The sequence below is a fragment of the Oncorhynchus mykiss genome, chromosome 11, assembly GCF_057628025.1.
Source record: "Oncorhynchus mykiss isolate SJ-2025 chromosome 11, ASM5762802v1, whole genome shotgun sequence".
In the NCBI taxonomy this organism is placed as follows: Eukaryota; Metazoa; Chordata; class Actinopteri; order Salmoniformes; family Salmonidae; genus Oncorhynchus; species Oncorhynchus mykiss.
The window spans coordinates 52,419,549-52,439,660 of NC_143032.1; the positions used below are offsets into that span (position 1 = coordinate 52,419,549).

Below are 20,112 nucleotides of genomic sequence, written 5' to 3' on the forward strand. Positions count from 1 at the left end.
TATTCCAAATGATTAATCACATGGATTTACGGTAATGTTATGACAGACCAAAAATGATATTGCACTAACCCCTTTACCAAGGAATAGGCCAGTAATATTGAGATTATCGCTTGTAATAAAGTTGGCAAGGAAGTAAGACATGGGTATTAACATAAATGTTCCTTAATAGCAAGACATGTGGTCATGTTTATGTAATATAAATTAGATCTATTTTCAACCTGATGACAGATCATTTTTTAGGAAAACCATTTGTCAATGTAGGCCTAATGAAAGCCACTATCTAAATGGCCCCACTGGAGAGGTGCTGATCCATCCACCCCCCACATCTGTCTTTTATTTCAATCATCGCCAAAAGTCAGATAAGGGCATCTGATTAAACACGGACCACATTGATATACCCTGCTAATGCTATTATAGGGACAGAATACATTTGATCCCCATCCTTTGGTAATAGTTCTCAAATAAAATAGCCTGTTGGCACATGCAAATGTAGCTCAATGGAACAAGTATCCTAATTACAGTGTCCCCCGTAATTAGTGGTCTATAATGTCAGTTTTGTTCTTTTGGGGGGGTAACCTGCAAATACTGAGATGTTTAAATTGGAGTAACGGTTCACTCTAGTGGTTATCATTGTATACTGCAACGGTAATTGTCCCATTGGGTTTATCGAGAGTCATTTTCTGATTGATTCAGGTGCTTTTGGTAGGATAAACCAGAGCTTCCGGTATATAATAACTCTAGATCAGCCCAATGGGGCAATTACCGTTTTCAATTACCGTTATAATGGGGTCAATTACCGCTTCGCCGCTTCCTCTCTGCACATGCCCCAATAAAGCCATTTTGGATAAACTGACCCTGGACCTGCAGTCAGACCTACAGGAAAAGCTACCGCTGTGTATCAAACGGAAATGGAATTTAAAGAGTGCCTCAATTTGCCCCGGAGCAGAAAATTTTACAGCACCATGGATCAGGTGGTATGTCAGCTGATCTGAACAGGAAGAGATCCAAGTTCAGTGAGCGGTGGCAGTCATAGCGTTATTTCTCAATAAGTATTATAGTTCTCACCCCAAGACACATCATACTATTTGAGAAAAACGTAACTGCTACTCAATAGCAAATCCATTCATAATGTTTGCCCCTGACGACGAGGATGGAGATTTTCTGTCACCTACTGGAGGGTGAGTAAGTTTCCTTTCTTTTTCTGGACAGATTGCTAGTAAGAATTACAAGAAATTGCGATGTGGGGGAATCGTTTCTCGTTTCAGCTTGTTTCATTGTTATTGATACCATGTCTTGTTTTGAGGTGTTTTGACTGATTTCCTGTCAATGTTAATATGGTCAAAAATTCTCTAGCTAAAAAATCTCTAGCTAACTAACCAACAACTATAATGATGTATTAGAGCGACAACAAGTGGTCCTTGTGCAAATATATTTGTTTTCAATAAACATTGGAGACGAAATACAGATTACATGTTGTCAACCATCTAAGCCAACCTCTGTTTTCCTCGTGGTTGCGCGCTGGTATTTTTTTGTTGCTCAAAAACCAACCCTTCTATTTACTTGAGCAAGTCGGGTGCATAGATGCTGTAAAGAAGTCAATGGAACGCAGACATTTACCAGATTGGCGCACAGTCAAACAAATCTGGTCAAACAAAGTGGATATTCGTCAAATCCGTCATGATTGAAGTATTGTAAGAGGCCCATAATGTTGTTACTTAAGCAAGCATTATTCTCTAATTTTCACCTAAAATTAGTGTGAAATACACATATAAACAATGGCCTAAAAGTAGGTTATTTTATTGGGGGGCAATGAGTCTCGGGATCTTTCCCCCGTGCGTTTTCAAGTCAATTCCATTGTTTTGGTCGTGTTCGATTGACCCTCTTTACCACATCTATGCCTTGCAAAATAATAATCGATGGGAAGGGTGACTTGACCTTGTCTGACTCCTCGCGCATCCTCAGTCAGAGCCTTGTGAGATAGTCTTTGTCCTCCACCTCTTACCCAGAGACACAGTACTGCACGGGATTTGCAGGTACAGTAGGAGGTACCTCATGCAACTGATTCAGTTGCAGGTCACTCTAGTTGCTAGATCCTACGCTTTGGGTCGTTTGTGATTTCCCCCTTTTGGCTGCGAGCCCAGTTTTTAGTTGCTGGATTAATCGGCCTGCTATGTCTGCTCTGAAGTAGATGACTAAAAATCACTTGTACAATGCAGGCTAACTGCCAACTACGGCCTATGTGTTTTGCTCTCTAACATTTCCTGGCTAGTAGGGCAATAGTTCCCTCAGCTAATATGATTTGGCGGAATGAAGCTTGTCTGGGCCAGAAGCAGTGAAGGAGGGGGGAGGCGAGCATTGTGGCTCCTAATTCCTCTCACATGCTGCTAGTTAGGGCCAGTAGGGCGAGGGCTGCCTGCTCCTTCAGCTCAGCACACTCTGGACTGCAGACTGAGCCGGAACTCCACAGCTCTTCCAGTGATATGGTGTCAGATCTGCCATGGATGTGTGACCGCTTTGGGGAGCAAGACATTGAGGAAAGGAGTGGAGGGCATCACTGAGGGTGGGAACACTGAAACACAGTGTGTTGGGTGGCCCGTGCCAGCCTTACACATGTAGGCGAAAGGGGCTACCCTTCACCACCAGTCGTAAGCAACAGACGGGCTTCGAGGTGTCCACCATGTCTTCTGCTCTAAGGGATAATGACTACCTGTGGAGGGAGATCCAAGGGTCAGTATTGCCCTGCTCTGGAGGGAACAGTTAAAGTAAAACCTGATGTTTTGTCTTGATGATGACCACATAAGCCTAATTTGCCCCTGGTGGTCTGTCTGTAGCAGTTGAGGAAGGTTATGGGGTGTCTTATTAATTGAATTTGTGGTTGCCTGGTTCTAATAGCGACTGGGAAAATGTTATTGTGGTCATTCTATTTACGCTTCAGTTATGGCAATGTGACATTGTTAGCGACGTTTCAATTTCGTGATATAGGCTATTCTAGTGTGTAGTCGTAGTAAGAGCTGCTGTGATAAAATGACCTACACTAATGGTATTGTGTTGTTGCATTCAACGACCGGTTAAATGTGGGAATTGGCTACTTGGCTTAACGTTAACAAGTCATCGTGGTGTTAACTACGGAATGCTGACTTGTTGGAGGCAGTTAGACTGAGGGTATCTGAATCCCAATACGTCAGAGGAAAGGGCTCATAAGAGCAGTGTTTCTCTATTGTTTGGGCATGGGTCTTGACACAGCAACCGCACACTGTATATCAAGACCCATGCCCAGTTGACACAGCAACCGCACACTGTATATCAACTGGGCATGGGTCTTGATATACAGTGTGCGGTTGCTGTGTCAACTGGGCATGGGTCTTGATATACAGTGTGCGGTTGCTGTGTCAACTGGGCATGGGTCTTGATATACAGTGTGCGGTTGCTGTGTCAACTGGGCATGGGTCTTGATATACAGTGTGCGGTTGCTGTGTCAACTGGGCATGGGTCTTGATATACAGTGTGCGGTTGCTGTGTCAACTGGGCATGGGTCTTGATATACAGTGTGCGGTTGCTGTGTCAACTGGGCATGGGTCTTGATATACAGTGTGCGGTTGCTGTGTCAACTGGGCATGGGTCTTGATATACAGTGTGCGGTTGCTGTGTCAACTGGGCATGGGTCTTTTGTTCTCTGCAGAATATACGTTCACTTTTTTTTTTCACTAGCATTTTTTTGTGTTCGGTGAAATCAGAAACAGTGAGCCAGGAAATGATTAACCATGAAACAGGACAGCTGCTCAATCAACACAAGACCTTTTAGCTTTTCATTCAATGAGATGTTTTTGTCTTTATGGAACATACCATGGTGTATTGATGTCTTTTGATAATATATTTGGGAACTTAGGAGGGCGGGGTTTAGTAGACCTAGCTCATTATACCAATAGGCCGATCACAGATAATAGGCTTACAGAAATAACCTAAATATCACTTCCTCTGTGTTATTTCAGTGCAAAGCTGGCATCACTTTTTGGACTGGACCAAGCAGCAAGTCAGGGGAATGAATCTTTTCAATATACAGCCCCTAAACAGCCCAGGAAGACCTCAAATCCAGGTAAAAAACAGAACTTAACCCGACGCAAGGGAATGTGACCAAAGTTTGGTTAATATGCTCAGGTGAACCTGAGATGTGTTTACTGCATGTTTGTTTTATTTCCAGGTCCTCCTGCCCAGAAACCTGCGTTCCCTCCGGGTGCTCCTGCAGTACTATTGGCTACAGCTATCCATGCTTTCAAATAGTGAGTATCTTTAAACTGTACACTGTAAACTGACTAGAAATACCACCCCGTGGATCCTGTGACATCATTAGGCCCATTCATTGGTTTTGACTTAATCCACAACTGACGGTGCATCTTTCTGTTTAGTCTTAACGGGCAGTATCAGAAACAAGGAAAGCTGGGAGCTGCAGTCCTGGGTAACCAAACAACAAAAGAGGTGAGACCAGAGTTGTGCTTTTATTGAAAACGGTCAATTTTCATAAGATTTCTATCGCTTTGAAAATGCTTATCATCATGCAAGTTTGCTACCATTGATCTACAAGTTCCCTGTCTGTTTTCTCGTAGTACAAACTCTTGCTTTACATCAGTCAGCAGAAACAAGTGACTGCGGCCAAGATTCATGTTGGCTTCATCTTTACGGTGAGTTTAAAACAAACCAAAAAAGTTGTCAGAGGAAGCTGAGCAGGTGAAAAGAGAGCCAGTAAGCTTCTCTAAAAGAATCTCGCTCTCTCCCGTTGTCTCCTGCAGGTTCAGCCCAACAACTACTGCACTTTTTATGATGACCAGCGCCAGAACTGGTCCCTGATGTTTGACACAGAGAAGGCTGCTGTAGACTTTTGTAAAGAGGTGATGGACAGCTGAGCTTAGGTCATGTTTAATTGCTTTGTGCAGAATTTATTTTAATGTAGACTGGTATAAAAGTGATTTAAATTGGCTGCTTCTTTAATTTAGGTGTGTTTGGCAAAAGTAAACAGCGCCCCCTCCTTAGATATGGTGGTGGTGCAGGACCTGACACTAGGGGAGGGGCAGGGAGTTGAGACTGGAGACTCCCTGGAGATGACATACACAGGCTGGCTCCTACAGAACCATGCCGTCGGACAGGTAAGATATGGCTGTGTGTGTTGTGCCGTTAGAGATTAGTGCTTCGCACATTGCTGTGTGTCCTCTTTGCCCTGGGAGCTAGTGGTACAGCAGTGTTCTTGTAATGTTCAACTATTGTTTCAGGTGTTTGACTCCAACCTGAACAAAGACAAGCTGCTCCGACTGAAACTTGGCGCTGGAAAAGTGATTAAGGTGATTTAATTGATGTACAATTGGTGAATAATGTGGGTTGTTTAGGCACAGCTAACACTTCTGTTCTAAAGAAGAATAGTAGGGGCATTCCATACCAGACATGCATGGGGAATGCACAGCTTCCTCTGTCCTCTCTGATTGCTAGGGCTGGGAGGAGGGCATGGTGGGTATGAGGAAGTCAGGCCGGCGTCTCATGGTGATCCCCCCCAGTCTGGGCTATGGCTCCCAAGGAGTAGCCAACCGCATCCCAGCAGACAGCACACTCATCTTTGAGGCAGAGCTACGACGGGTAGGACCTCCAGCATCTCGCAAATGGGACTGTCCAGTAACTCTAAGCCAAAATGTAATATTTAATGAGTGTCTTTGTATCATCATGCCCTTCTGTTGTGTCCCCAGGTGAAGTTGGCGAAAGACAGTGGGTCTGACCGTGCCAGTGCTGGGTCTCGGGACTCTGCTGCCTCTTCACCTGTCCCCTGTGTGGAGAACCTGGGTCCCTACCTCCCGGCAGGTCCCACTCTGCTCCGTGCTACAAGCCCCGGGAGACCAGGGTAAAAGCATAGGCTCATCTAAACACAATCGCAACCAGCTCTTTTCTGTCTTTGTTCCTCTTTCGATTGTTTTCCCCATCTCTTTTTCAGGGAACCACCACTTCGGGCAAAGTCGAATTCCATCAGTGAACAGTTGACAGTGAGTGCTTTCTCTCTCATCTGAGTCACATTAGACTTTTATATAAAACGCACAGCTAGGGCTCTGGCAATCATAATATTTTGTCAGATGGTTATTGTCATGCAAAAGACTGCCGGTCTCACGGCAATTGACTGTAAATGAACATAAACACGTTTAGCATCTCCAGTTAGATCCAAAAATCTCAAATTTGGACTCATCAGACCAAGGACAGATTTCCACTGGTCTAATGTCCATTGCTTGTGTTTCTAAGGCCAAGCAAGTCTCTTCTTATTGGTGTCCTTTATTAGTGGTTTCTTTGCAGCAATTTTACAATGAAGGCCTGATTCACACAGTCTCTCTGAACAGGTGATGTTGGGCTGAAATTTCTGAGGCTTGTAACTCTAATGAACTTCTGCAGCAGAGGTAACTCTGGTTCTTCCTTTCCTGTGGCAGTCCACATGTGAGCCAGTTTCATCATAGCGCTTGATGGTTTTTGTGATGGCACTTTCCGGATTGACTTACCTTCATGTCTTAAAGTAATGATGGACTGTCATTTCTCTTTACTTCTTAGAGCTGTTCTCGCCATAAATGGCCTTGGTCTTTTACTAAATAGGGCTATGTTCTGTATACCACCCCTACCATGTCACAACACAACTGATTGGATCAAACTCATTAAGAAGGAAAGAAATTCCACAAATTAACTTCTGACAAGGCACACCTGTTAATTGAAATGCATTCCAGGTGAATTCCTCATGAAGCTGGTTGAGAGAATGCCAAGTGTGTGCAAAGCTGCCATCAAGGCAAAGGGTGGCTACTTTAAAGAATCTTATTTAAGAATTTATTTAAGTATAAGTAAATAATTATACCCAGAGGGGTCCCTCAATTATCCTATTACTAGGCTATTCAAAATCAAATACAAATGCCCTCATTGGAGGATAACTGTAAGCCACCCTGCACAATCGGTGACCCAACAGCATTGCCTAGGGCCATACATTCTCTCCCAGAATCATGGATAGACATTTTGGAGAGTAGCATAAGGTAACCAGTCCATCCAGTATGCATAATGATACAGTCCACCGATTATGATTTTTCAACGCCGATACCGATTGTTGGGGAACCAAAAAAGCCGATACCGATTAATCAGACACTTATTTTTTATTTTTATTTATTTTTTATATTTGTAATAATGACAATTACAACAATACTGAATGAACACTTATTTTTAATATAATACATCAATCAAAATCTATTTAGCCTCAAATAAATAATGAAACATGTTCAATTTGGTTTAAATAATGCAAACACAATGTGTTGGAGAAGTAAAAGTGCAATATGTGCCATGTAAAAAAGGCTAATGTTTGAGTTCCTTGCTCAGAACATATGAAAGTTGGTGGTTCCTTTTAACATGAGACTTCAATATTCCAAGGTAAGAGGTTTTTAGGTTGTAGTTAATATAGTATTTATAGGACTATTTCTCTCTATACCATTTGTATTTCATATACCTTTGCCTATTGGATGTTCTTATAGGCACTATAATATTGCCAGTGTAACAGTATAGCTTCCGTCCCTCTCCTCGCCCCTACCTGGGCTCGAACCAGGAACACATCGACAACAGCCACACTCGAAGCAGCGTTCCCCATCGCTCCACAAAAGCCGCGGCCATTGCAGAGCAAGTTAACCCACTGTTCCTAGACCGTCATTGAAAATAAGAATGTGTTCTTAACTGACTTGCCTAGTTAAATAAAGGTATAAAACTTGAAATCGGCCCCAATTAATCGACCATTCCGATTAATCGGTCGACCTCTAGTCCACACTCCAAAGACGATTACTTGAATGTGTTTAATTTTGGAGTATAGGCTACCAATTACGGTATGTACCAAAGACATTAAATCAGTTTTGTTTCATGTTTTTCTGCCATGCATAATATGTGGTAGTCTATGTATTATATAACTGCAAAATCATTATTTTAATTCAGTTTTTTTGGGGGGCTTGGACTCCTAAGCCTATGCATAAACTCTAATATTTATATGGGTGTTTTGAATTAATTATCACCTTAATTTCCTTGTTAGACTTTGAAACAATATCCACAACAGACATGTTTTACACTGTTTCAACCTGCTGTTGAACTTCTTTCTTCAAACTGATCAATCACAGTGAGGTTTAAAATCACAATACTGTTTTGGTAAGTTTTTGATGTGATTTTTGATTGTATTTTCATTGACGTCAGAGTGGTTAGAGGAACAATAGAGCCCTGAATACCAGGTCATTAGGACCTGATTGAGGGACAATAGAGCCCTGAGTACCAGGCCATTAGTGACCTGTTGGCGGGACAATAGAGCCCTGAGTACCAGGTCATTAGGACCTGATGGAGGGACAATAGAGCCAAGAGATTGCTGTGACTCAACGGTCACGTGTAATTTTACTGTGGTCTTTACTCATGACAGCTGGTGTGGCAGAAATACTGTCACCGCAACAGCCCTAGGCACAGCTGACCTGATAAAGCATAACCTATTCCTTAATCTTCCCATTGCTCCAGAATCCAGACGCCACCAAAGCCAAGCTGATATCTCGCATGGCCAAGATGGGTCAGCCCATGCTGCCCTTCATGGCAGGGCCCTCCTCCCAGCCAGACTCCAGCGACTCAGAAATGGAGGTGAGATGAAGGGTTTATTTTCATATAGCTGCACCTACAGTATAGTAGCTGAGATAAGTATTCGAGAGAGAATCGCTGTCTTCCTCCAGGACCCCAGAGTGAAGGAGCGTCTTGCTGCTCCTTCTCCTGTACAGATCTCCACTGCCCCCCAAGCTCCAGTGCAAGGTGAGCTCTCCCACAACCTCTGCTGGAGCCATCACTCTCCATGTTTAGCTGACCAATAGATAGGTCAATATCACTGTTTTTTAAGACCAATGTCTTGAATTGTTAGACTGAGATCTGCTGTAAAACTTCCTTTTCAGGGTGTCTGTTTGTTGATGCCCTGGAGGCTGCCTTTGGATGACATTTCTCAGTTTGTACATATTCATTTTTTTTTCTTAAGTGCTTTCTCACCCTCACGGGGCATCGCCCTCTGCCTTGATGCCTGTTGCTATGACAGCTGCTGCTCCGCAGCCTGTGATGTCAGGCTCCGCCCATGCCTTTCAGGTGAGAATGACCCATGTCATCTTCATCGTTCAACTGTCAAAAATGTAACTCATTTCCATGCTATTTTGTATTGACTTTAAGGCTAATCGCCCCTTCTAATGAAGCTCTCCTCATTCTCTGTTGTCATTAAATCAGTGCGTTATGTTCTTTCATAGCCTTACGCCTACCCACAGTCCTCTATGTCTCCGTCTCAACTTCAACCAATGGGCCAGATGTACCCCACCCAGGCAGTACCATACATGGGAGGCACTGGCGAGGTCACTTCCTTCCTTATGGCTGAAGCTCGGCAGCATAACTCTGAGATCCGATTGGCTGTTGGCAAAGTGGCAGATAAAGTGGACCAGTTGGCTTCAAAGGTCAGCAGTAATATGAAGGGTATTTCTCTGGTGTTATCAGGCATCAGTTTTTCACTTCTCATCGATCCTCATGTTTTGACAGGTTGACGACCTTCAGAGGCAAGGAGGCCACTCATTGGCTGTGCCCAGTGTCACTATGGAAACCGCCATGATTATGCACAACATCCAAAGAATCATTCAGGTATAGTCCGGGGGTGGGGGGGATTTTAAGCTTTCGGATGTATTTATATTTATATATTTATTTATTGATCATTAAATGTGTAACTGTCTTTATAGGAAAATGAATCTTTAAAGAAGGACGTGTACGAGAAGAGCTCACGTATAGAGGAGCAGAACCGCAAGATCGGGGAGCTCATCAACCAGAACCAGAGGTAAGACCGACATTGATCTGCTGTAGGAGGCAGACATTGATCTGCTGAATTTCCCTGTTGTCGTCCAGGTACATGGAGCAGAGTAACCTGCTGATGGAGCAGAGGAATGACTCCCTAAAGTCCTCAAGTGAACACAACCAGGCCCGGACGCTGCAGGCTGAGCAGGACAAGGTAGATCACCAACCCTACGTCTGTATATACTGTTATCACCCTGCAAGGATCAACAAACGTTCCCTTATACTCCCAGCCAGAGGCAGTATGAGATGTGATTATTTAAACCCATAGCGATGGCTCTAGGAATTCTTCTCATGACAAAAGGGTTTATTACAGTATCTAACATGGCTGTGGGGATTTCAGTGGCGTTTACTTTGGTGTGTCTGGGGACTAACAGAATCTCACCTCCATCCACTGCTCCTGGCTGTTTGTCCTGCGGTGTTAGTCTCAGGACCTTTTAGTCCTTCACTCTTTCCAGCATGCTCTGCCTCAGGACCTGGGCTTGGGCCAGGTGAGCCTGTTTGCTCACTCTCTACCTCCCTCCACTCGTCATCTTCCCCATCCCCCTTTTCACTAACTTTTCATTTATTTCATTTTTATTCAACCCTTCCCTCATTATCAGTCATCTTAATCTTCTTCCCACGGGGTCATGCTGTTAGAGTCCATGTTAACTCTGTCTCTCACTCATCATCATGTCTCGCCAATCACCACCACTGTCAACTCACTCTCTATGGCTGTATCCCAAAAATGTGAGATGGCCTCCTTTCCTCGTCGCCTTTCGTTCATGACCACTGGGAAAAAAATGTCTAGAAACGGACAGTTCCCACCATGTTGCTTTGCTTCCAGTCAGATTAGTGATCATAAAGGAAAGAAGATGAGGAAAATAAGCAAATTTGAGGTTATTGGGACACCAGCCTGTCACTGGGCTGTGTATTGTATAGACAGACAACACTGGTGACTATCAGTGCTTGTCTCTATCCCTCAGGTACGTCTGACAGAGGAGCTGGCCACGTGCACATCACGGGTGTCCCAGCTGCAGCAGGAGGCCACGTCTCACCAGCAGAGGGCTGCAGAGCTGCAGAACAAACTGACCTCTGCCCTGCAGGATGGCGACACACACTGCACACGCATCTCCTCCTTAGAGACCCAACTGGAAGGTATACACTACTGTTACACAATGTGTTTTATTTAAAGAGGTTAGACAGGTGTCAGCGAGAGTGTGTTCATCTTGGTGTAGGATGGAGGAAGTGTCACTAAAGGTGTGTGTGTGTGTGTGTGTGTGTAGAGCTGAAGGAGACTGCAGAGAGAGGCCAGGCTCAGTACCGCACAGAGAAGCAGAAACGCAAAGGGATGGCTCTCCGGGTGAACAACATGGAGGAGGAGCTGCAGGACCTGAAGGCTGACAAAGACAGTATGGAACGAGTGAGTATGGCACACAGTAAATGTTCTTGTTGGTTTATCTTTTAGATTTGGGCACCAATGCTTACGTCAGTGTGCGTGGGCCTCCTCTCAGACGTGCATGGTAGAAATTGCCCAGAGGCAAAGATCTAGGATCAGCGTACAGATCTCAGTTCAGCTCTCTTCACTCCTAAACCTTGACCAGAGTTGGAGAAGGGCCTAAAACTGACGTTAGATCGGTGTCTAAGGGTATCATCATCCTTCTCAGATGGTGTCGGACAGGAAGAGGAAGTGGCAGGCAGAGAGGCAACGGTGTGATGAGGAGATGGAGGAGCTGAGGAGGAGCAGCCAGCAGGACATGGAAAGTCTGAGGACACAGCTCCGCAAGGCCAGGACCAGCACTGGCCAGGCAGCCTCAGAACAGGTATTGTACAGTGTTTCCCCTATATTAATCAGCAGCGGCGGGCTCCACTATTAAATCGTGGCCGCCACTCCCAAAAATATGATGTACATTTTTATGTGTGTGTGGTATGTATTTATGTATTTATATGTGTGTGTATATTTATTATATTTATTTATTTATTTATTATATATATTTATATATAAATTGTATGTATTATTATTTTGGGGGGATGGTAAAACATTTTCAGTTTAAAGTTAAACAACTAAAACCAGATATAAATTATGTAGAAAAGATAATGGATCTATATTTTTTAAGATCATCTTTGAGAACTAACAGCCACCAGAGTAAAAACTAGACCTTAACTAGGTTTCTATCTAATTTGCGACAGATTTTCATGTGAATATTCTAAAATCTGCATTTTCCCACTAGAGATGTTTCCATCAAAATGACTTTCTGCAAATAAAAGGCTGTGTGATGACGTAGTGCACATAAAAGAAATTCCCATGTACCGAATTAAAAATACAAGTTAAATGGGTTTCATCACATTTTCAACTCTACTGATGAGTTTGTCACAAAAACTGTTGCGTTATATTGCTGGTCCACACTGGTCTTGGCACGTGCCCTCTAGCCTAACCAACAGCTCACAGATACATTGCGGGTAGGCTACCTACATTATGAGATTATTATGGATATGAGCAATAGTATTTGTCAAACGGAAGCTAAGCATCGATCGTCATGTCACCAGAATAACACCCTCAATATTTAATGGAAGGGAGCATCAAGCTCATCACCGTGCACGTTCACCACCCTGTGAAGTTCATCAGAACCTATTTTATCTGTAACCTAATAAACTGCAGGCTTTCCTGGGTCGTAATGGGAGGACCACACAACAAATCATGTGACTCCCAAGTTTACTTCGATCTGATAGCTATGATATCAATATTTGCGCATTAAGGAGTTTCCACCGCCATTTCTAACATAATACATTTTACAGACACAAAAAGATCCCGCCATGTAGAACGAACAAATTGTCAGCATTTCTACAGTTGTACTGGCGTTTCATGTTGCAATCAGCCCGGTCATTCCTTTTTTCATGCCTCAGGTAAATTCATCTACATGAAATGGTTGGATGGAAATGTTCTTACACAGGGAGAATCTACAATATAATCTACAATATTGATTTCATTATAATGTTTGAGTCACTTAGATAGTATAAGAACACGGCACAAGCCATGGCTAACTGTGTAGAATTGCAGAAAATTTGCTTGAAAGTAATTGTTCAGTTTTTCCAGATTCTTATGAAAAATGACCAATAATTACTTACAATAGGAGCGAAATAGTTTTCCTTCCCACATTTTTTTGGGGGGGTATAAGTTAACAGAATATGAACTTTTTAAAGAGATTTGCACTGGTCAATTGTTTTAAAACTGCACATTTTCTCTCAGCCCCATTGCAGGAAATGAGCTTTATAACTGGCATTTTTTACTTTATTTTCAGCTCCATCACAACACTCCCACCCCCCCTACACTAACTTGGCCACCGCTGCTGAAAAAAATCCTAGGGTAAACACTGGTGTATGTGTATCGTCTATCGGGAGGGATAGATAAATATTTACACAGCTAAATCTCCTTTTGGATACGTTTTTAGTCTATGAAGAGTCATTTTGTGTGTGTGCCTGACTGCGTGTGCGTGCCTGTATTTTTTTCGCATGTGTGTTCCAGCTAGCCCAACTGCAAGCAGAGCTGGAGGAGGAGTGGAAGGGGAAGTGTGAGCGGGCGTTGGCCTCGGCCAATGAGCAGCAGGGGCGTGAGATGGCCGAACTGGCAGAGCAAAGAGACATACTGGAGCAGAGACTGACCCAGCTACAGGAAAAGGTCAACAGCCTAACCCATATTATACCGTACACAAAACTTTCTCTCTCACGACGCCACTTTGGACTCCTGAGTTCATACATCGTTTTATAATGTGTGGCTAAGGGGGATTTGTTACTGTTGTTCTACAACAATGGGAACGACATAAGTACAAGGCTGTGAAATTATTTATTCTGTAGCTTAATCTGTGAGTAGTGGTGCGGAACCCTAACGGGCTCTCTTTCATTCGAACAGTTTTCAGCTCTGAAGCAGTCCAGGGACTCAGAGGAGCAGTGCTTGTTGCAGCAGCAGGGACAGGACGAAGAGCAGCAGGTCCTACAAGAAAAGGTATTGATCTGGTTGTGTTAGCTGCTAATGCTATTTCTAACTCTCCTTAATGTTATGACGTCTTTCTCTTGTTCTCTCAGTATTCAGGCCTGGAGGAGCAGTGGTCAGCTGTGAGACAGAAGCTGGAGGGGCGAGTGGCTGAGCTGGAAAGGAGGCTGGCAGAGCAAGGGGGCCAAGCGGACAGTGCAGGACAGGACACTTCAGGGGAGGTGAGGGAGACACAGAGCCATGTTTTCTTTCAGACAGCTGTGTCTTTCTTACCTGGAAAATTGGGCAGTAGATATTTGGTTTAAACCAAAACTTGGAACATACAGTTCAGGGCTGTAGTTCTATTTTATAAAAATGTATGTCAGTCTGAACTTAAAGGTCAATAAAATAAATAAATAAATACATTTCAATAAATACTCGCCTTGAAGTGTTCTGGCTACATGATGAACACAGGCTAGTATTCTATTTCAGAATGGGAGTTTGACATTGCCCAATTTATTTTCAAATCCTTGGGGAGAAGAAGTGTATAATGTGACAAGGTGAAAGCTGTACTTTGTTATGCATTGAAAAATGTGTGTTTTGTTCACACATACTTAGTGTTTTATAAGCCCATACGGGCTCCGCACTAATTGGTGTACGACACAAAAATCAATCAATCAATCAAACTGTATTTCATGTTTTGACCCTGGCCATGTTTTCCTGGCAGGTGAAGCGTGTAATGAATGGAGTGTTTCACTCTCTGAGGGGGGAGTTTGACCTACACGAGACTTACACAGGCAGCACTGTGCTCGGTGTAATCGTCAACACCATAAAGGTACAGCATCTCTTCAGGACAATGACCAAAACGGTTGTCTCAATAACGTGTTATTCACAATGAAGATGGACTGAAAAGGATGTGGGTGAATTAATGTTGGTCTTTGTCCCTTTACAGAGTGTTACCTTGCAACTGCTCAATGGTACCGAGAGACGTTCATCCCATCTGAGGGAAGAAGAGGAGGTGGACAGTGATGTGAGGCATAGAGAGGAGAGACCAGCTCAGGATGCTCATGTGAATGGAAAGGAAGAAGAGGAGGAGCAGAGGACTGAGCCTGAGCACCTTAGTGAGTCCTCTGTGCAGAGGGAGGGAGACCCCAGAGATGTGCAGGAGAGGGCTCAGCTTGAGGCAGTACCAGAGACGAAGAAACTGACTCGAGTGGAGCCAGAGGCAGACATCGACACGGATCCAGAGCACCAACCACCATCTCCCCAACCACAACCACCATCTCCCCAACCACAGGGAGAGCTCACCACAGAGCCTTCTGAACCCACTGGCATAAACCTTGAGGAGAATCTGCCCTCTGAGAGAGGACAGAAAACTCAGTCCGAAGGTGGCATAAGTAGCCCGGAGGTGAAGAAAGTGAGTGGGACTATTGAGTGTCCCCTGGGTGAACTGAAAAGAACTAGCTCCAAAGCCACAGGTCCTCAAACCCAGCTTCCACCTCCACCAAGCCCCCTGTATGATAGTCCTGGGAAAGTAACAAGGTGAGTTCTATAGAGAGACCAGTGAACTAAAATTAAACTTAGATAAGGCTCCGTTATACCCAACCACGTTCATAATTAGTCCCTTACTAATATGCATGAATTCCTGCATCTATCTATTTCTCTCTCTCTCCCCCCCCTTCTGTGTCCATTCTCACTCGTGTTTTACTATTCTCTCAGTCTGACTGAGGGAGTAGGAGAGGAAAATGGGAAGGATACATTTTTCCTGAGCACAGCCCCAACCAAACCCCCACCCACTGAGGAGGAGGATGATGATGAGCTGGTGAGGAAGGATCTCTAGGGCCACACCAGTTCTCTCAGATGTCTACACACTGCTTCTGTTCCCCCTGTTTGTCAGTGGAGCCTATGTTTATCTGTTTTGTGGCTTACTCTGAATAGTACAGCAGGTAACACAAAGATGGTTTTGGGATCGAATTCAGTGGCATTCTTTACTGTTAAGTCTATGACAGGAACTTCATTTATTTCTGAACAGTGTTTTGTGGTCAGCAGAGAATTACTGAACACAACTCACATTTGATATACTTTCCCCATGTTTTCTCAGAGCTTGAAGGGGCAACCTCCACCAGCCCCTCTGTTTGGCGACGAAGAGGATGAAGATGATGATCTTGACTGGCTGGGATGAGCAACAACTGGAGGGATGGAAGTCTTATGAGTCTTAAAGTCCAGATGGAGGGACAGGCCCTCTAGAGATATCATTTCCACTGTCCTAAAAGGGACTACATGGAAGGGACGTGGTGAACTCCGTCTCTGTACATGGAAGGGACGTGGTGAACTCCGTCTCTGTCTCAGATAAGACAACTCAAGTGAGTGAGACGGATGTGCTGTCTGACTGCTCTGAACACTGTGGTTAGAGACCTGTGCAGTGTTGATCTTTTGGTCGGACCTGACTGCTGCTGCCTGGAAACCACCTTTAATCAATTAAGTATTGATTAAAGGTGGTTTCCAACAGACCCCCCCCCCCCCCCCCCCCCCCAGTAATCAATCGATCTGTTAGTCCTGTAATTTGTTGACTTCATTAGGCCTTAAATTAACATAATTTTGGTGATGATTTAGCTTGTTTTCCCTGTCGTGTTTGATTGTCTGTAATTTTGTTTTCAAGGGTTTCAAGGCGGTCATGTATTATGTGCTAAATGATAAGAGGGCTTGCTTCTTCAAGAACTTCTAACTTTTACACATTTTTGCTAACCAATATTCGTTCCAGAAAATAAAATGCATAGAGTACATGGACATCTATTGTTGTTTCCTTTCCAACTTGACCTTTTCTTGTATTTCGTTAAGATATTGCACTAGTGTGATTTCTGGAACATTTTGGTGATGACATCCAGAATCAAACCAATAACTTGCTAAATTGAATACTGATACTTGCAATTCAAAAAATTTAAAAACACATTGACAAAAAAACTGGATCAGAATTTGGTGTTGATAGACATTTTACATAACACCATATCATCAAGAAGTATGCCCAAGATGAGTAATGTCATGAGTATGGAGAGCCTTGCATGGCAACCTCCGAGACAGGATGGGGGTGGGTGTAAAAACAACTTTGACCAGCAGCTGGAGAATAACTAGTCTCTCGCCGTTGCTTGGTAACGCAAGTTCTGAAAGGTAGCTATTGGGTAGCTAGCGTTCTGGCTAACAAAGTTGTTTAGCTAGCTCTTACATAGATTTTTCTTAGCCTATTCCATTTACTTGTCTGGCTTGCCCTCCCATGAGGTACGTATGCGTTGCACTGGGATGTTTTTTGCTCCATAAATATCAGCAGAGTTACTGTAGAAGTTGCTGGCCTAGATAGCTACTGTAGAAGTGGCTGGCCTAGATAGCTACTGTAAGCTTCTCTGGATGTTTTGAATTTGTTTCCTTCCAATGAACGAGAAGAATGGGGCTTCGCCAAAAAAGTAGTCTCTAATCTACATAATAGCACACTACTTAGATTGAACCAATGTATTGGGAATGCTAACGTGTTATGCTAGCATGGACACTGGAAATAGCTAGTGTGTAGCACATGTACAGGACTAAATGATTGCACTCATTCATTCTCTCAAGTGTAGTCTATGGTCAGCCTTGATACATTAACCACCCTTAGTGTGGCTAATGTATCAGAGTGGAATGAAGGCCGAAAGATCCCTAAAGTGAAGTTGCTCTAAAAGACGAGAATTTTGCCACAGATGCTTTTCAAACTCTTCCCTCCAGCCAGTCACAAGTCCACCAGAGGGAGCACAACTAAAGGTTGGAGAGGTGAGCCAGAACAGAGTTATAGCCTAATACAATTCAATATAGTAAGTATATTGCCATTGGCCATCCAGTATACTGCAACAGAAAACACCCCCCAAAATTGAGTCCTACATTTTAGTTGAATATGTTTAAGAGTTTGACCAATAGATTTGCATAAGGGTCTACATTGCAGCAATTACAACTCTCATTCTTTGCAGTGCAGATCTCCACTTTCCAGGGTTCAACTCTGTTGACCATAATCCTAGTGACAAGCAACACAAGGGAGTCAAGGTTGGTCAGTTACACTAGCAGATAGTAAGCCTAATGTCAGATGCAAGACTTGTTGATTTTGTCTTACACCCTTTGAAAACCAAAGTTGTATTTTTTTTGTAGACTATTCTTTTCGATGGTGAGTAATGTTGATTGTAGTAGAGCTGATGCTGTGTAATGTCTGTTGTGGCTGTTATTGCAGCTCAGCCCAGATCAATCTTTTGGCCAGCTGCTCCAGTGCATCATGGGACTCTGGCTCCCTATTGATGTGGATCCCCAATCCCCAACACATCCTTCAGAGCCACGCCCAAAATAGGTCACATGATTTATTGTATTTGATGTGGATTTTATCTTTATTTTTCGTCATATCAGTCACTTAATGTTGTACTTTTTATGTTATAGCCCTAGACCTTAGATTGTATTGTTTGCTTACAACGTAACCTTCTTTTTAGGCATTAAACTTGGCAGATATGCAGATTTGTGTCAACTTGCCTTTTTGTACACATGCCTAAACTGTCAAGGAGCTCATTTGCCTTCTGTCCTGAAAAACCTCCAAAGTGGTGAGTACCATATATTCACTGGTTTCATAAATTGTATGTGGCAGGTTATTTATCTTTGTATTACATTATTGTCAATGAAAACACATTGTTTACCAGTTACATTTACTCATCTCTATTGTGTGTTATAGAACAGAAAGAAGTCCAAGAATGTGTGGAAGAGGGTGCTGTTCCAGCTGACACCATTGACGTCACAGCTGAGAAGTGAGCATGGGTTGGGCTCCCTAGTGGCACAGCAAGCTGTCCACCCAAAAGACCTTGTCCTGGCCAAGCCTCACACTGACCCCCAGAGGGTGGAGGAGGATGCTGGTAGGGCCCAGGCCCAGAACCAGGAGCTCCTGTCATTGTAGGCTAGCCCAGAGGCCCAGACCCAGGCCCAAACATGCCCCCCCCCCCAACACCCAGGGTCCCCAGTGCTTACCTCCTCAGGAACAAGCCTCTGGTGTTCCACAGTGTTAGGGAGAGGGTGCTGAGGTGACACACCCAGCAGGATCGCTCAACATACAAACTGGACAGCAAGGTCACTCATACTGTCATAGTACTGCCCCATGGCATTCTTTTGTATCTCGAAGTATGGCTGACCTATGATCTGACTGGTCATTAAAAGGGGTGTCTCCATTGCTCTCTGAGTGCAATGGAATGCGTAGAGTACATGTAACTAACAGGCGTGAAACCTGCTGCTGCCTCTCAGTTCTTATTCATCAGGCTTGTTGAGAGATGGGAAAAACCCTGATTTGGCTCCACATGTCTAGCAATGAGGGAGAGTCACGGGAGAGTGAAACTGGGCATTGGTTCTGAAGATGCGGGCCCTGATAGCTCCTATTACAGTGAGCTTTTCTGCCTAGTTTTATAACTGTTTATTTTCTGTTTTCCAACATCTCATGTAGAGAGTGGTCAGTGGTCACGTACTTCCTTGATTATCCATGCTTTAGGAAGAATGTAAGATTTTTTTTGTTTTTTTGTTACAGCTGTTCATAAACAAATTAATTACAGAATGTCAACTTAACTGAATGTTTTCAAAATATACTGTCTAGGATGTATGCTTCTTGTGGACAACACTTGTCTATCGTAATGTCCTGTTGGTGTGTGTAACGAGGAGAGGAACTGCTATGTCATAGGATTTAGTTTAGTCAATGAAAATAAACAAATGTTTGTAGTGTTCCACTTGAATAAGGTAATTCTGGTAACCCATGTTTTGTTTGAGAATAATAGAAGAAAAGGAAACACACTTATGTCTTCATAGCTCTTACACTAGACTGGAAGGGATGGCATTGACTGGGATAGGTCGGTCTTCTCAGACTATCTGTGGAGAAAGCACAACCTTCCGCCCAACTGGGACAGAGAAAAGCCATCGATCCCCAGAAGACACAACTGTGGGATGGCTTTGGCTTCTACCCCATCCCTAAGGCCATGCTCCATCACCACCCCAGGATCCCTCTGTCCGTAGGTAACACTGGAGCTCTAGGCTGCATATGCATGCAGGCCAGGAGGCTTTGCTATGCTGTCACAGAGATGCTTACCGATTTGTAGATCTGACAATGAATGGATTAAGTTGATCAAAGATTAGCTCGTTTGTAACAAACATATAAATACATTCAGCATGAACCAATCAAGGTTTATCCTTGCATGTCCTCTAAGCACCATCGTGCCTTACAATTCCATGATTTTCCTTCAGGACACAGCTTCGACAGA

The 20,112-nt window shown here is 43.6% G+C and overlaps 1 protein-coding gene and 1 pseudogene across 9 annotated transcripts; both read left to right on the forward strand.

Annotated features, from left to right (window-relative positions):
• Positions 1–892: 892 nt before the first annotated feature.
• Positions 893–16,609, forward strand: LOC110535853 (FK506-binding protein 15). Of its 8 annotated transcripts, none has more exons than XR_016484541.1 (29): positions 893–1,178; positions 3,990–4,093; positions 4,199–4,277; positions 4,404–4,473; positions 4,602–4,676; positions 4,785–4,883; positions 4,989–5,138; positions 5,262–5,330; positions 5,476–5,619; positions 5,727–5,878; positions 5,969–6,017; positions 8,533–8,649; positions 8,739–8,814; positions 9,032–9,135; positions 9,291–9,491; positions 9,574–9,672; positions 9,768–9,862; positions 9,931–10,033; positions 10,842–11,013; positions 11,142–11,278; positions 11,523–11,678; positions 13,155–13,219; positions 13,379–13,531; positions 13,763–13,855; positions 13,936–14,064; positions 14,550–14,657; positions 14,775–15,364; positions 15,542–15,644; positions 15,924–16,609. XR_016484541.1 is itself a non-coding variant. In XM_021621184.3 (28 exons), the coding sequence occupies exons 1-28, from the start codon at positions 1,129–1,131 to the stop codon at positions 16,002–16,004; spliced, it is 3,558 nt and encodes a 1,185-aa protein (XP_021476859.3). In that variant the 5' UTR covers positions 893–1,128; the 3' UTR covers positions 16,005–16,609. The 8 variants fall into 8 exon arrangements, 5 of the variants coding, with proteins under 5 accessions (XP_021476859.3, XP_021476861.3, XP_021476860.3 ...); XR_016484543.1 differs by having other exon boundaries at positions 982–1,182; XR_016484542.1 differs by lacking the exon at positions 15,542–15,644.
• Positions 16,610–17,420: 811 nt separating this feature from the next.
• On the forward strand, positions 17,421–19,025 carry LOC149979618 (uncharacterized; annotated as a pseudogene). Its single transcript, XR_016484282.1, has 4 exons — positions 17,421–17,617; positions 17,817–17,892; positions 18,066–18,240; positions 18,552–19,025. The product of XR_016484282.1 is annotated as an uncharacterized LOC149979618 (transcript).
• Positions 19,026–20,112: the final 1,087 nt, after the last annotated feature.